Here is an 18,182-nt window from a genome sequence, read left to right on the forward strand (position 1 = left end):
TTTTGCTGGGTAGGCAATTCTTGGTTGTAATCCTAGCTCCTTTGCCTTCTGGGGTTTCATATTCCAAGTGCTGCTTCATGATGCTTGAATTGTTTCTTTCTGGCTGCTTGCAATATTTTCATCTTGACCTAGGAACTCTGGAATTTGGCTATAATATTCCTGGCAGCTCTGCCTCCGCTACGACCGCCATCTTGCTGCCGCCACGTGTTGCCATCGGAGGAAGCCCCAGCCTTGGCTCCAGATCCACCAGCAGCATGAATCAGGAGAAATTAGCCAAGCTTCAGGCTCAGGTCTGGATAGGAGGCAAGGGCACAGCGCGCAGAAAGAAGAAGATGGTGCATAGAACGGCCACAGCAGACGACAAGAAACTTCAGAGTTCCCTCAAAAAATTGGCTGTGAATAATATTGCTGGTATTCATTTCAACAACCCCAAAGTCCAGGCTTCCCTCTCTGCCAACACCTTTGCAATCACTGGCCGTGCAGAAGCCAAGCCAATCACAGAAATGCTTCCTGGAATATTAAGCCAGCTCGGAGCTGACAGCTTAACGAGTCTTAGGAAGTTAGCCGAACAGTTCCCAAGGCAAGTGTTGGATAGCAAAGCACCCAAGCCTGAAGACATTGATGAAGAAGATGACGATGTGCCAGATCTTGTAGAAAATTTTGACGAAGCATCAAAGAATGAAGCAAACTAGAGTGTGGTGCTTCTTGGCGGCCGGCATGGACTAGATTGGAGAAAGGAGCGGGTGGCTTCAGAGCTGTACAGCAGCAGAGAACGCCGCCTGTTCATAGTTCAGTAATATAAATATTTTGTATATTAATGATGCTGTTTGTTCAGCATTTTTCTGTCAGTTGATTTTGCATTTTGCACTTCTCCCAGGATCTCCTCTTTTTGGTCAAAATACGAAGTATTGGTGCAGCTTTGAGGGTTTCTGTGTGTTTGTGAGTGCGTAGTGTGTGGGTGTCCGAGTGTGTGGGTGTATGTGTACAGTGGAGAGCAAATTGGATAATAGTTCTATTGATCCTCCCCCTGCCCCAGTAGAAAATAAAACAAATCTTTAAGTCTCTTCCTTTTTATCTTTGCCCAATAGTGCACAGAAATAGTGAAAAGTGAGTGATACATAGGTTGTGAATGCCTGTATAAATTAACTGATGTAAAGATATAAAATAAACGTAAGAGATATAAAGGGAGGGCTATGAGGGAAGCGGTAAGGAGGTAGTAGAAAAGGGTAAAATTACACTAAATGAAGTGGCACAAAAACATATTAAAGTAGAGGGAAAGAAGGGAGGGAGAAGAGCAGTATTTGAGCTATACTGTCATCTGATCTAGTTCAAGAAGGGAATAACATACCCTGATAAGTTTAGAAAACTAACTTGTCCTACGGGAAGTAGGAGGGGAAGGGGGGAAAAAGGGAGGAGGTGGTCAGAAGGGTGAGGAGAAGTAGCAAGTGGGAAACGGTGAGATAAGGGAGGGGAATAAAGAGGGAGGGTTATCTGAGGGAGGCAGCAGTCAAAAGCAAAACTTTGTTGAGGAGGAGAAGGGGTAAGGGAGAAATAAAAGCATAAACAGGGGGAATTAGGATGGAGAAAAAGACACAGATAGAAATCATAACCCTGAACGTGCAGGGGATGAACATTCTCACAAAACAGAAGCAGAGAGCAGAATGGATTAAAAACCATAATCCTACAATATGCTGTTTACAAGAAACGCATTTGAAACAGGGAGATACACATAGGGTAAAGGTAAAAGGCTGGAGTAAAATATATTGTGCCTCAGCTAAAGTAAAAAAAAGCAGGTGTGGCAATCCTAATCTCAGACAAAGCAAAAGTAAAGATAGATCTAATTAAAAGAGATAAGGAAGGACATTATATCCTGCTAAAAGGCACCATAAACAATGAAGCAATATCATTGCTTAACATATATGCACCAAGTGGTAAGGCTTACAAATTCTTAGAGGAGAGGTTAAGGGAGTTACAGGAAGAAATAGACAGCAAAACTATAATATTGGCAGACCTCAACCTCCCCCTTTCTGAACTTGATAAATCTAACCTCAAAATAAATAAGAAAAAAGTTAAGGAGGTAAACAGAATTTTAGAAAAGGCACATATGATAGACCTCTGGAGAAAACAGAATGGGGATAAAAAGGAATATACTTTCTTCTCAAAAGTACATGGCACATACTCAAAAATTGACCATGTACTAGGGCATAAAAACCTCACAATCCAGTGCAGAAAAGCAGAAGTAGTCAATGCATCCTTTTCAGATCATGATGCAATGAGAATCATTTTTAACAAAGTACCACGGAAAAATAAGCTAAAAACTAATTGGAAACTAAATAATTTAATTCTAAAGAATGAGTGGGCCAAAGAACAAATCAGAGAAACAATAACTTCATTCAAGAGAATGACAATAATGAAACATCATACCAAAACTTATGGGATGCAGCAAAAGCAGTTCTTAGGGGAAGTTTTATATCCCTAAATGCTTACATGAATAAAATAGGGAAAAAGGAGATCAATGATCTGGGCATACAGCTGAAAAAGCTAGAAAAAGAGCAAATTGAAAATCCCCAATTAAATACCAAATTAGAAATACTGAAAATCAAAGGAGAGATTAATAAAATGGAAACCAAGAAAACTATTGAATTAATAAATAAAACAAAGAGCTGGTTTTATGAAAAAACCAATAAAATTGATAAACCTTTGGCCAATTTGATTAAAAAAAAGAAAGAAGAAAATCAAATTACCAGTATCAAAAATGAAAAGGGTGAGGTCACCTCTAATGAAGAGGAAATCAAAACAATAATTAGGAATTATTTTGCCCAACTGTATGCCCATAAATTTGACAACCTTAGAGATATGGATGAATATCTACAAAAATATAAACTGCCCAGGCTAACAGAGAAGGAAGTAAAATTTCTTAATAACCCCATATCAGAAAAAGAAATTGAGCATGCCATCAATGAACTCCCCAGGAAAAAATCTCCAGGGCCAGATGGTTTTACATGTGAATTCTATCAAACATTTAAAGAACAACTAATTCCAATACTTTGTAGACTATTTGGGAAAATAGGTGAAGAAAGAGTCCTACCAAATTCTTTTTATGACACAAATATGGTACTAATACCCAAACCAGGTAGAGTCAAAACAGAGAAAGAAAATTATAGACCAATTTCTCTAATGAATATTGATGCAAAAATTTTAAATAAAATATTAGCAAAAAGATTGCAGCAACTCATCACGAGAATAATACACTATGACCAGGTAGGATTTATTCCAGGAATGCAAGGCTGGTTCAATATTAGGAAAACTATTAGCATAATTGACCATATCAACAACAAAACTAGCAGAAACCATATGATCATCTCAATAGATGCAGAAAAAGCCTTTGACAAAGTACAACACCCATTTCTATTAAAAACACTAGAAAGCATAGGAATAAGTGGAACCTTCCTTAAAATTATAAATAGCATCTACCTAAAACCATCAACAAGCATTATTTGTAATGGGGATAAACTAGATGCATTCCCAGTAAGATCAGGGGTGAAACAAGGGTGTCCATTATCACCCCTATTATTCAATTTGGTACTAGAAACATTAGCTGTAGCAATAAGAGAAGAAAAAGAAATTGAAGGAATTAGAATAGGAAAAGAAGAAACTAAATTATCACTTTTTGCAGATGATATGATGATTTATTTAGAGAATCCTAGAGAATCAAGTAAAAAACTACTTGAAGCAATAAACAACTTTAGCAAAGTTGCAGGATATAAAATAAACCCACATAAATCCTCAACATTCCTATACATTACTGACAAATCCCAACAGCAAGAGATAGAAAGAGAAATTTCATTCAAAGTTACTGTAGACACTATAAAATATTTGGGAGTCTATTTGCCAAGACAAACCCAGGGCCTATATGAACATAACTATGACACACTTTTCAAGCGAATAAAATCAGATCTAAATAAATGGAAAAATATCAGTTGCTCATGGGTAGGCCGAGCTAGTATAATAAAAATGACAATTTTACCTAAATTAATCTATCTATTCAGTGCCATACCAATCGAACTACCAAAAAACTATTTTACTGAGCTGGACAAAATAATAACAAAATTCATCTGGAAAAACAAGAGGTCTAGAATATCTAGGGTATTAATGAAAAGACATACTAGAGAACGTGGCTTAGCCATACCAGATATTAAACTGTACTACAGAGCAGCAGTCATCAAAACTGCCTGGTACTGGTTAAGAAACAGGGGTGTGGATCAGTGGAATAGGATAGGTACACAAGAAGGAGAAATCAACGAGTTTAGCAATCTACTCTTTGATAAACCCAAAGAGGCCAGCTTCTGGGCTAATAATTCACTATTTCACAAAAACTGTTGGGAAAATTGGAAAATGGTAGGGCAAAAACTGGGCATAGACCAATATCTTACACCATATACCAAAATAAAGTCAAAATGGGTTCATGATTTAGGAGTAAAAGCTGATACTATAAGTAATTTGGGAAAGCAAGGAATAGTTTACTTATCAGATTTATGGAAAAGTAAAGAATTCATGACCCAACAAGAGATAGAGAGCATTACAAAATGCAAAATGGATAATTTTGATTATGTCAAATTGAAATGTTTTTGTACAAAAAAAGCCAATACAACAAGGATTAGGAGGGAAGCAGAAAATTGGGAGAAAATCTTTGCAACTAGTATCTCTGATAAAGGACTCATATCTAAAATATACAGGGAACTGAGCCAAATATACAGGAATACAAGCCATTCCCCAATTGAGAAATGGTCAAAGAATATGAACAGGCAGTTTTCAGAGGAAGAAGTTAAAGATATCTATAGGCATATGAAAAAATGTTCTGGATCACTACTGATTAGAGAAATGCAAATCAAAACAACTCTTAGATACCACATCTCTCCTGTCAGATTGGCTAAAATAACAAAACAGGAAAATGATAAATGCTGGAAAGGATGTGGGGAAATTGGAACATTGTTGCATTGCTGGTGGAGTTGTGAGCTGATCCAGCCATTTTGGAGAGCAGTTTGGAACTATGTCCAAAGGGCTATAGAAATGTTCATACCCTTTGACCCAGAAATACCACTTCTAGGGTTGTATCCCAAAGAAATCACACAAGAGGGAAAGGGACCCATATGTACAAAAATATTTATAGCGGCTCTCTTTGTGGTAGCCAAGAATTGGAAATCAAAGGGATGCCCATCAATTGGGGAATGGCTGAACAAGCTGTGGTATATGAAGGTAATGGAATACTATTGTGCCATAAGAAATGGGGATGATGCAGACTTCGTAACAACGTGGAAAAACCTACATGACATAATGCTGAGTGAGCGGAGCAGAGCCAGGAGAACCTTGTACACAACCACAGATATATGGATTCTGTGAGGACCAACCCTGACATACTTTGCTCTTCTCAGCAACCTAAGGTGCAAGGACAACTCCAGGGGACTCACGAAGGAGAATGCTATCTTCATCCAGAGAAAGAACTATGAAATTTGAATACAGTTTGAGGCGCACTACATGCTCACTTTTTTTTTGCTTCTCTTTTGTTTTTGTTTTTGGGGTTTTTTTTGTTTGGTTTTTTTTTTTGGTTCCATTTCTTCTTTCTCATGATTCATTCCATTGGTCATAATTCTTCTCCACAACTTGACTAGTGTATAAATTAATTCAATGCGAAGTTATACATGGTAGTTATATGAGATTCCAGGCCATCTTGGGGAGGGAGGGGAGAGGGAGGGGAAAAAATCTAGAACTCAAAACTATGTAGAACCGTGTGTGGTAAACTAAAAATAAATTAAAAATAAATAAATAAATAAAATAAAATAAAATAAAATATTCCTGGCAGTTTTCATTTTGGGATCTCTTTCAGGAGGTGATTGGTAGATTCTTTCAATTTCTATTTTACCCTCTGATTCTAGAATATCAAGGCAATTTTCCTTGATAATTTCTTGAAAGATGATGTCTCGGCACTTTTTTTGATCATGGCTTTCAGATAATGCAGTAATTTTTAAATTATCTCTCTTGGATTTATTTTCCAGGTCAGTGGTTTTTCCTGTAAGATATTTCACATTGTCTTCTATTTTTTTTCATTCTTTTGGTCTTGTTTTATTGGTTCTTGATTTCTCATAAAGTCATTAGCTCCCATTTGTTCCATTCTAATTTTTAAGGAATTATTTTCTTTGGTGAACTTTTGGACCTCCTTTTCCATTTGGCCAATTCTGCTTTTTAAGGCATTCTTCTGATCATTAGCTTTTTGGATTTCTTTTACCATTTGGCCTAGTCTGTTTTTTAAGATGTTATTTTCCTCAGTATTTTTTGTGTCTCCTTTACAAGCTACTGACTCATTTTTCATGATTTTCTTGTTCTCATTTCTCTTCCTAATTTTCCTCTACCTCTCTTACTTAATTTTCAAAATACTTTTTGTACTCATGGCCTAAGGCAATTCATATTTTTCTTGGAGGCTTTGGATGAAGGATCTTTGACTTTGTTGGCTTCTTCTGAGTGTGTGTTTTGATCTTGTCACCAGAGTAACTTTCTGAAGTCGGAGTTTTTTTTTTTCCCATTCTTTGCTCATTATCCTAGCCTATTCCTTGACTTTTAAGTCTTTGTTAAAGTAGGGCTCTGCTTCCAGGGTGGAAGGCACACTGTCTAGCTTTAGGGGTTTTGTGCAGCTGTTTTCAGAGATACCTCTAGGGACCTGTAAATTTTCAATTCTTCCATGGTGGTATTGACAGGGTATTGGATCTGGACCCTCATCTTGAACTTTCCCACAAATTTCAGGAACCTAGCCCCTGAACCCAGATCCTTGGCATTTGCCTGAGGCATCAGGCTCATCCCAATATAGTCCTTTCAATGGTCCTTTCATTGTGCCTGCCCTGACCCAGCCCAGCCCTTCATTTTCTGTTACCTCTGACCCAGTTCCCGAATTTTCCTGTACAGGTCAATCACCTTGCCTCCACCCAAGGCATCTGGCCCACCCCAGCCCACCTTGATTACTTAATAAACTTACTCAACACTCCTTAATCCCACCCAGACCCCTTTTCTCTGTACCATCCCAGGCTATTTGACACTCCTTAATCCACTTCCCATAATCTTTTTCCTCTAAAAATATCAGTCTTGTCCCTATCAAATGTGCAGACTCACTAGGAGTCTGGCCCACTTGTATTGGTCTCACAAATAAACTCACTACTTGGACTGGAAGGCTTGAGTGGTCTAATTCTTTCAAGGCAGACCTGCACCCTGTACACTTGCATTTCAGGGTTCCCAGCACCCCTAGACCACAACAGTATGACCTAAGGAGAAGTGTTTATTCCTCTCCTAGCCTGTGCTCTGGTCTGTGAGCAACCACAAGCACTCTTTTCTGCCCTGGAATTGTAAGGAGGGTACCCCTTCCTCCATGGCTACAAGCTCTGCTATGCTAGTACTCTTCCTTGCCCTGGAACTGCCGCTCAGCACTGTGACCCGGATCCAAGTATGGCCCAAGCGACAGAGTCCTGCCTCAGTGCTAGCAAAAAGACTCCTGTAATCTCCTTCTGACCAGTTGTTCAACACCCTTACCATCTGTGGGCTGTGAGAGTTCCTGAAGCAGCAGCTGTCACTGCTAATTCAGTCGCTCCTGAAGGCCTACTCCTGGTTTGCTGGGGCCGGGTCTGTACCAGTGTGGCCTGCATTGGACTGTACTCCACTCTCACCCATACCTTATAAGTTGTCTTTGGCATCCATGGGCTGAGAGATCTGGAAACCACTGCTGCCAGTGATTCGTTTGTCCCCAGGCTTGTTCCTAGTTTGCTGGCGGCCTGCACTGGACTGTGTTCCTCTCTCACCTTGGTACAACAGACCTTTCCTATTGACCTTTCAAGTTGTTTTGGGCCGAAAATTTGTTTCAGTCTGTCTTTTTGTGGGTTCTGCTGCTCTAGAACTTGTTTAGAGTCTTTTTTAAAGGTATTTGGAGGGGTTTAGGAGAGAGCTCAGGGAATCCCTGCCTTTACTGTCATCTTGGCTCTGCCTCCCAAAGGTTTTTTTTTTCTTTTAAAAGAATGAGGAAGATAGGGCATATTTATAGGCAGGTGGGGAAAATGCCAGTAGATAAAAACTGAAGATTATTAAAAGAATGGGGATGATAGTAGGGTAATCCAATGGAGATAACAGGAGGAGATGGTCAGGGCTACATGGGGAGGGGTTGTTTTGGCAAGCAGAAGAATCACTTCATCAGAGACTAGAGTGGAGGAAGAGATAGGATAATGTCAGAGAGATCAAAGATGAAGAAGGGGCAAATGGCTTAAATTGTGTTGCTGTTGAAGAATGAGGACAAGTCCCTATCAGAGAGTTGAGTGAGCAGGTGTTATGGGAAGCTTGAGAAGATGTTTGGAATAGCTGTTGTGAGTAGTGGAATAGTAAGATTGCCTTGTGAGGGCACAGTTGAGATTAGTTATCATAAATTTTTAGTGAAACACAGTAGTTTGATCCAGTTCCATTCTGCAACAGGTGAGTAGGGTCAAAGGAAGAGGTGGGAATAATACTGGTTGGATTTGGCAAGATATGATTGATGAGAGGAGAAGGGAGCATAAGATTAAAGAGCAGAGGACAGTGTAGAGTTAAACTGGTTTATTGAGGGGTTAAGATTGAGAAGAGAGAAAAGAATAGCCAGAGCAGTGGTGATAGCCTGGGATCATCCTGAGAGAGAGATTGGAGATCATGGTGAAGATGGAATAGATTTAGGAGAAGTGAGACATAGGAAAAGAAAAGGAGATAAAAGATTAAGATCAGATAAAGGAAATACAGAGTTCTTGATCATTCTGGAAGCACAATACTTGCAGGTGATAGCAAGATCAAAGGTATAACCATTCATAGCCATATATAGCTGAGGTAAAGTGGAGGAGTAGGCCATGGGAGTTGAGTAGATCGAGTTAGGGTCTTTGAGGGTGCATTAATATGTACGTTGAAATCTCCTCAAATGAAGGAAGGACTTGTGGTACAAGGTTTTGATCCAGCCATTGAATTCATTGAGAAAGGAAAGAGAATTTTCTAGGAATCAGTAGGTAACAACTACAAGAATCTTGACTGAGTGATAAATCTGGATTTAATGAACTTCAAAAGAGGAGAGGTTGCTATAGAATGGAATAGTGACAACAGAGATCAAGGACTATTCTGACTGTACCACCATGACCAAAGAAGGGAAAGGGGAGGATAAGTGAAAGCAAAACCAGTACTGGAAAGGGTGACAAGGAAAGCAGTGTCAGTAGGGGGAAGCCAGATCTCAATGAGCGCAAAAGATGAAAGGAGAGAGAAAAGAAGAGCTTTAGGATGAAAACTCCCTGGGCCTCAATTTCCTAATCTGTAAAATGAGAGGTTTGGACTAGATTACTTTTAAGGTCTCTTCTAATTCTAAATCTACAAGTTTATTATTTGTGAATCTTTTAGTTTTTAGTCTATTCTCCTTTTCCTTAGGGGCCATGTAATTTTCAGGGAGTTATAAAGGGACAGTGAATCTGTGTTATAGTTTAGATTTTTCTTTAATTTAGGACCACTTATGATGAATCTCTTCATTCCTCTACCGTTTTGAAGTGCTTACCACATCTGCTGTTGTGATGTGAAAAAACTTTGGAGGTGGGTCAAAAATTATCATTTATTTATCATATGAGTCAACTGAAGCACAAGAGGTATTGCAATTTGCTGAAGGTCACAAGGCTCTGTATAGGCCTCTGAACACCCAACAGCTTTCTCACCATACCAAGAAAGCCAAGCCCATGGCAAATTGTGACTTAGTTGAAGTTAGTTTTTGGCACCTCCTCTAGGAACCATTCTAACAGAGAATTCTAATAATTTATATTGGCTTGAAGATTTGTAAGGTTTCATTACAGGTATTATCTCATTTTATCCTCACAATCCTGGGAGATAGGTGTTATTATTCTCCCCATTTTACAAATGAGGAAATGAAAGCAGACAGAAATTAAAGTCACATGGCTAGTAAACGTTTGAGGCTAGATTTGAACTCATGCCTTTCCTGATTCCAGGTCCAGCACACTTTTCCTCTTCTCTGGCCCCATATGTTCATGATTATCTTGAATCGAGGTGCCACTAAGGTATTTCCCCTAGGTTTAGCCTCCTCCCTATGCTTTGGACTTATCCTTAATCTCTTGCCCTCAATAAGACTGTGTTCTATATCCTGCCTTGTGGTAATATAATGAAATTAATTTGTGGTAAATACAGTGCTAATCGATGAAAAACTTTACAGTTCCCAGTTGATACATTTGCATTTTAACAGGTCCCCAGTAGTTTAATCCAAAAGACTAATGTAGAAATTTGGGACAAAAAGAAAAGCTATTTATATGAATAGGGGCTTTTTTATTTATATTTATTATTTTGGACAAAAAGAAAAGATATTTATTTATATGAATAAGGAGGAGCTATTTCTGGAGAGGAGCTTGTCTGAGTCCCTCAAATCCCACCACATAGCAAGCAGCCTACTCTTACAAGTATAATCAGCCCTAGCTCCTGTTTTAAAATTTGGCAAAGATGCTTCCACTGGTTTGCTCTATGGCTTTGAAACATGGAACAGAATTTCTGAAGAACTGAAAATGGATATTATACCAAAGACAATAATGCATGTGCTACATGGTGGGTGTGACGAGGCCACAACATAAAACCAATGAAGAATTAAAAAATTTTTTTTAATTCAATCTTATTTTTTCTTTTTTCCATATTTTATTATTTAATATTTTTAGTTTTCAGCATTGATTTCCACAAGATTTTGAGTTACAAATTTTCTCCCTTTTTCTCTCCTCCCCCCACTCCAAGATGGCATATATTCTGATTGCCCTGTTCCCCAGTCAGCCCTCCCTTCTGTCATTTCATTCCCCACCCCCATCCCCTTTCCCCTTACTTTCTTGTAGGACAAGATAGATTTCTATACCCCATTGCCTGTATATCTTATTTCCCAGTTGCATGCAAAAACAACTTTTTTTTGAGCATCCACTTTTAGAACTTTGAGTTCCAAATTCTCTCCCCTCTTCCCTCCCCTCCCACCCTCCCTAAGCAGGCAAGAAATTCAATATAGGCCACATTCGCATCATTATGTAAAACACTTCCACAATATTCATGTTAAGACTAACTATATTTCCCTCCATCCTATCCTGTTCCCCATTATTCAATTTTCTCCCTTGACCCTGTCCCTTTTCAAAAGTGTTTGCTTTTGATTACCTCCTCCTTTGATCCGCCCTCCCTTCTATCATCCCCCCTTTCTTGTCCCCTTCCCCCTACTTTCCTGTGGCGTAATATACCCAATTGAGTGTGTGTGTTATTCCCTCCTCAAGTCAAATCTGATGAGAGCAAGATTCACTCATTCCCCCTCACCTGTCCCCTCTTCCCTTCCTACAGAACTGCTATTTCTTGCCACTTTTATGTGAGATAATTTACCCCAGTCTATCTCTCCCTTTCTCCCTCTCTCAATATATTCCTCTCTCATCCCTTGATTTAATTTTATTTTTTTAGATATCATCCTTTCATATTCAATTCACCCTGTGCCCTCTGACTATATATATATATATATCCATATTCCCTTCAACTGCCTTAATACTGAGAAAGGTCTCATGAATTACAAACATCATCTTTCCATGCAGGAATGTAAACAAAACAGTTCAACTTTAGTAAGTCCCTTGTGATTTCTCTTTCTTGTTTACCTTTTCATGCTTCTCTTGATTCTTATATTTGAAAGTCAAATTTTCTATTCAGCTCTGGTCTTTTCACTGAGAAAGTTTGAAAGTCCTCTATTTTATTGAAAATCCATATTTTGCCTTGGAGCATTATACTCCATTTTGCTGGATAAATGATTCTTGGTTTTAATCCTAGCTCCTTTAACCTGCAGAATATCATATTGCAAGCCCTTCGATCCCTTAATGTAGAAGCTGCTAGATCTTGTGTTATCCTGATTGTGTTTCCACAATACTCAGATTGTTTCTTTCTGGCTGTTTGCAGGATTTTCTCCTTGATCTGGGAACTCTGGAATTTGGTGACAACATTCCTAGGAGTTTTCTTTTGGGGATCTTTTTCAAGAGGTGATTGGTGGATTCTTTCCATTTCTATTTTGCCCTCTGGTTCTAGAATATCAGGGCAGTTTTCGTTGATAATTTCTTGAAAGATGATGTCTAGGCTTTTTTTTTTGATCATGACTTTCAGGTAGTCCAATAATTTTTAAATTATCTCTCCTGGATCTATTCTCCAGGTCAGTGGTTTTTCCGATGCAATATTTCACATTGTCTTCCATTTTTTTCATTCCTTTGGTTCTGTTTTATAATTTCTCAATTTCTCATAAAATCACTAGCCACCACTAGCTCCAATTTAATTTTTAAGGTGGTATTGATGGGGTGCTTGGGTGCTTGTGCTTGGACCCTAGTTCTAACATTTCTCCTTAGCCTCTGCTTGGATGCCTGTGCCTGCACCCCAATTCCAAAGCCACATCCAGTTCTAAAATCACATCTCTCCCTAGCCTTGAAATAATACTGTCTCAGGCAGTTCCTCTCCAGTTCAAGGGCAGCATGCCTTAGAAAACACTTATCTCTCCTCCTGATACTGTGGCCAGCTGCAACTACAAAATTTATTGGACTCCCTGTGTACATGCCAATTGGCTGTGCACTGGGCCAGAATGATATTTACTATTTACTGACCTTACTGATATGTATCCTAGACATAAGCCAAATGTATACTCCCTTACATTCATCTTGTCTAACAAGATATTTGATGAGAGCCATCTGAATATTTCCAGTCGGCCCTGACCATTAGTTGACTTAGTGATGTTTCATGGTCAAAACCATGAAACCTCCTTGTAGCCCCCCACCTTGGGCTATTTCCCAGTGAACTCTGGGTATGATACCTGCACAGTAGATGCAAAAAGTGCATGTTCCTTTAAGAGCTGACCACCCCTTAAGCACTCCCTAATCCTACCCCGAGACACCTAATTGATGTTTCACCCCCAAATCTCCTATAAAACCTTTCCCTGTAGCCCTGTAAGGTTGCAGGTTCCCTAAGGACTCTTGCCTGCTGTAAAGCATAATAAAGCTTTGCCACCTTGACTTAAAGAATGCTTGAGATCATGAATTCATTCCAGACGGCCCCAACCTTCTCCAGTACTCGGGTCTTTGAGGGGCACTCGCCCTAAATGACCCCATCTGGGAACTCTAGTCTTGGGGTTCCTGGACCTTGGCTCCCCCAACCCTCAACAGTATTTTCTTCAGTGGTCTTTTGGACTTCCTTTTCCATGTGGCTAATTCTGCCTTTCAAAGCATTCTTCTCCTCATTGGCTTTTTGGAGCTCTTTTGCCATTTGGGTTAGTCTATTTTTTAAGGTGTTATTTTCTTCAATATTTTTTGGGGTCTCCTTTGGCAAGTCATTGACTTGTTTGTCACGATTTTCTTGCATCACTCTCATTTCTCTTTCCAATTTTTCCTCTACTTCTCTTGCTTTTCCAAATCCTTTTTGAGCTCTTCCATGGCCTGAGACCAATTCATATTTTTCTTGGAGGCTTTTGATGTGGGCTCTTTGACTTTGTTGACTTCTTCTGGTTGTATGTTTTGATCTTCTTTGCCACCAAAAAAAAAGACTCTATAGTCTGAGTCTGAGTCTGAGTCCTTTTGCGCTGCCTGGTCATGTTCCCAGGCAACTACTTGACCCTTGAGCTTTTTGTCTGGGTATGACTGCTTGTAGAGGAGTAGAGAGTACTTTGTCACAAGCTTTAGGGGCTGTGCCACTGTTTGCAGAGCTACTTCTACTCCCCAGTCACCACAAGCAAGCTCTGCCACACCAGCGCTCTTCCTCCCCCAACAACCACCTACCAGAACCATGACCCTGATCCAAGCAGGGCAAAGCAAGAGAACCCTGCCTCTGTGCCAGCAAAGCACTCCCACTCTGATCCACCGCTTGATTCCTCCCACCATGTGGGCCAGGGACTTGGGAAGAAGCTGACGCTGGAGCTCTGGAAGGAGCCGCAGGAGCTTCCTGCTGTTGCTGCCACTGCGCCACCTCTACCACCCCCAGGGCCGGGGCCTGACCTCTCTCACCCTGATCCAGCCGTTTTCCCACTGACCTTCTCCACTGTCTTTGGCATTTGTGGGTTGAGAAGTCTGGTAACTGCCACAGCTCAGTGATTGATGGCCCTCAGGCCTGCTCCACCAGACTTCGGGTCTGGTTGGTCCTTGCATAGCCCATGCTGGGCTGTGCTCTGCTCCCAGCACCATGTGATAGACCCTTCCTAGCAACCATCCAGGCTTTCCTAGGCTGGAGAACTGCTTCCCTCTGCTATTTCATGGTTTCCGCAGCTCTAGAATTTGTTCAGAGCCATTTTTTGCAGGTGTTTGGAGGGATCTGGGGGAGAGCTTAAGCAAGTCCCTGCTTTCCAGCCACCATCCTGGCTCTGCCCCAAGTCCAATCTTATTTTTATTTCCAAATTCCTTACCTCCTATCTCCCCTTCTCCCACTCATTGAGAAAGTAAGACAAAAGGGGTTAAAATATTAGTCAATCAAAATATATTCCCATTATTAGTTATGTTCCCCCACCAAATATATACTTCAATCAGCACACTGAGTTTATCACCTCTCTGTCTGGAGATAAATAGCATGTTTTATCATGAGTACCCTAGAAAATTGTGAGTGGTTCCTTTGTGTTAATCAGAGTTCTGAGGTCTTTCATAGTTGCTTGTCTTTAGAGTACTGTTGTTATTGTATAAATTGTTCTGGTTTTACTCATTTTATTTTTGCATCAATTTATAAAAGTTTTCCTAGGTTTTCCTGAAACCATTCCCTTCATCATTTCTTAAAGCATAAAAGAATTCCATCATATCCATATACTATAGCTTGTTCACCCCATTCTCTAATTGTTGGGCACCCGAAGAATCCAATTGTTTGCCAGCACAAAAAGAACTTCTGTACATATTCTTTTACATATGGGTCTTTTACTTCTTTCTTTGATCTCTTTGGATTATAGACCTACTAGTGGTATTACTAGATCAAAGGATGTGCACAGTTCAATAGCTTTTTGAGTCTAGTTCCAAATTGCTTTCCAGAATGTTTGAGACCAGTTCATAGTGCCACAACAGTACATTAATTTACCTGTTTTCCCACAGCTCCTGTAGCATGTAATTTTCTTTTCTGTCAACTTTGCCAGTCTGATGGGTATGAAGTGATATCTCAGAGTTACTTAAATGTGCATTTCTCTATTAGTGATTTTGAATACTTTATCCTCTGAAAACTGTCTATTCATATCCTTTGACCATTTGTCAATTGGGGAACAGCTCTTATTCATATAAATTTGAATCCGTTCTCTATATATCTTAAAAATGAGACTTTCATCTAAGAAATTTGCCACAAAGATTTCCCCCCTACTTTCCTACTTATTTTATATGCATTAGTTTTGTTTGTGCAAAAACTTGTATATTTTATATAATCAAAATGATCCATTTTACCTCCTTAGAACCTATCTGTTGTTTAGTTATGAACTCTTCCCCTAGGATGATCTGTGGTGAACTGATGAGATGATATGAATAAGAGGCACATAAGATAGGCTGGTATGGATGGGTTCGTCTTTTTTGTTGTTGAAATATATATTTTTTTAATTTTTAGATTACAACACTCAGTTCCACAAGTTTCTGAGTTCCAAATTTTCTTTCCCTCCCTCTCCTCCCCACCCCCAACACAGCATATAATCCAATATAGGTTCTACATATACCTTCACATTGAATTTATTTACATAATAGCCCAGTTGTAAAGAAGAATTATAACCAGTGGAATGCATCATGAGAAAGAAGAAACAAAACCAAAAAAAAAAAAGAAAAAAAAGAGAGCAAACAGTTTGCCTCAATCTGCATTGAGACTCCTTAATTCTTTCTCTGGATGTGCATAGCTTTTTCCATAACAAGTCTTTTTGGAGCTGTCTTTGAACCTTGCATTGATGAGAAGAGCCAAGTCTATCAAAGTTAATCCTTACAGATACTGTGTGTCTGTAATCATGTATAATGATCTCCTGGTTCTGCTCTCCTCACTCAGCATCAATACATATAAGTCTTTCCAGGTTATAATGAAGTGCATCTGCTCCTCATTTCTTATAGCACAATAGTATTTCATTATATTCATATACCACAATTTGCTTAGCCATTCCCCCATTGATGGGCATCCCCTTGATTTCCAATTCTTTGCCACCACTACAATACCTGCTATAAATGTTTTTGTACATACTAGTCCATTTCCCACTTGTGTGATTTCTTTGGGGTACAGCCCTAGAAGTGGCATTGCTGGGTCAAAGGCTATGCACATTTTTATAGCCTTTTGGGCATAGTTCCAAATTGCTCTCCAGAATGGCTGGATCAGTTCAGAATGCCACCAACAATGTAACAATGTTCTAAGTTTCCCATATCCTCTCCTGCATTTATCATTTTCCTGTTTCGTCATGTTAGCCAATCTGACAGGAGAGATGTGGTACCTAAGAGTTGTTTTGATTTGCATTTCTCTAATAGTGATTTAGAGCGTTTTTATATATGACTATAGATATCTTTAATTTCTTCCTCTGAAAACTGTCTGTTCATATCCTTTGACCATTTATCATTTGGGGAATGACTTGTAGTCCTATAAATTTGACTCAGTTCTCTGTATATTTTAGAGATGAGGCCTTTATCAGAGATACTGGTTGTAAAGATTCTTTCCCAATTTTCTGCTTCCCTCCTAATCTTTGTTGCATTGGCTTTGTACAAAAACTTTTCAATTTAATGTAAGCAAAATTATCTATTTTGCATTTGTAACACTCTCTATCTCTTGTTGTGTCATGAATTCTTTTCTTTTCCATAAATCTGACAGGTAAAAATTATTCCTTGCTCTCCCAAATTGCTTATAGTATCAGCCTTTATTCCTAAATCAGGAATCCATTTTGACTTTATTTTGGTATACAGTATAAGATATTGGTCTGTGGCCAGTTTCTGCCATACTATTCTCTAGTTTTCCCAGCAGTTTTTGTGAAACAGTAAATTCTTAACCCAGAAGCCTGATTCTTTGGGTTTATCAAAGAGTAGATTGCTATAGTTGTTGACTACTGTGTCTTGTGTACCTAACCTATTCTATTGATCTACTACTCTGTTTCTTCGTCAGTACCAAGTAGTTTTGATGAGTGCTGCTTTATAATACAGTTTAATATCTGGTATGGCTAGGCGGATGGGTTCATCTTTAAAGGTAACATGAATAACAGACCCATTTGTGTATTTAAGAGTACTTCCATTGGATATGGAGATGTGGTTTTGTACTTCTTAGGGAAATTAGTATGAAGAAAATACGAGGCTTAGAAGCTACAATGTTGATATCATTATTAAAAGCTATGTAGATTTTACATCATTTCCTGTGGGAGTGTAAACTAACTTCATTGCACTGTTTGTACCTGTGATGCAATCTTAGTGGCTTAGAAGTATTGATATACTATTCTCAGTAGAGTATGAAGATCATATTAAGCTCTCAATCTCTCTGTTATAATAAAACATCAGAGACAGGCTTCTTTACTTCATATACTGACTTAGTGATGAATGAATATACAAAAAATAATAACATTTGTATAGTACTTGACAGTTTTTAAAAAATGCATTTACATACATTATCAGAGAGGCAACATGCTGTAATGGAACTCAACACTAGATCTGAAATCAGAGGATCTTCATTCCAGGAAGTCACTTAATTTCTTCATTCCTCTTAATTTTCTTAATTTCTCTGGGTCTTTTACCTGTCTAAAATAGATACGATAGCAGTCTATATAGTTTCCAAGGCCTCATCAGCTCTAAATGCTATGATCTGGTTTTATTCTCATAAAGCCACCCTTTGAAATAGGTAGAGTAGGTATAAAGCGCCTTGAGGTCAGGTCCTGGCTTATTTATTTTTGTCTTTGTATTTTCTCCCCCAAATCTCAGTTTCCTTGCCTTAGTAGGTGTAATGCCAATCATGGCCACACATCTGAGGACTGCTGCTACGAATAATTTCAAGGGTCTAATCGCATGGTATGATGAACTCTCTATTTAGCAATAAACTAAAGTATAACATAGCAACATCCTTAAGTAAAACATATCATCTAATATATACGTATATATATTAATGTCTCATAACAATATGTCATATGGCACATAGCATATATCATTGCATTTAGTAGCATT

General features: G+C 38.8%; 1 protein-coding gene across 1 annotated transcript; it reads left to right on the plus strand.

Annotated features, from left to right (window-relative positions):
- Positions 1 to 219: 219 nt before the first annotated feature.
- LOC118857366 (transcription factor BTF3 homolog 4-like) lies at positions 220 to 758 on the plus strand. The gene has a single exon (XM_036768053.1). The coding sequence runs from the start codon at positions 255 to 257 to the stop codon at positions 690 to 692; it is 438 nt and encodes a 145-aa protein (XP_036623948.1). The 5' UTR covers positions 220 to 254; the 3' UTR covers positions 693 to 758.
- Positions 759 to 18,182: the final 17,424 nt, after the last annotated feature.

The sequence above is a fragment of the Trichosurus vulpecula genome, chromosome 7, assembly GCF_011100635.1.
Source record: "Trichosurus vulpecula isolate mTriVul1 chromosome 7, mTriVul1.pri, whole genome shotgun sequence".
NCBI lineage: Eukaryota > Metazoa > Chordata > Mammalia > Diprotodontia > Phalangeridae > Trichosurus > Trichosurus vulpecula.

What these genes read in the sequence shown, in the direction of transcription:
- LOC118857366 (XM_036768053.1), top strand. Translation starts at nt 255, where the DNA reads ATGAATCAGGAGAAATTAGCCAAGCTTCAGGCTCAGGTCTGGATAGGA.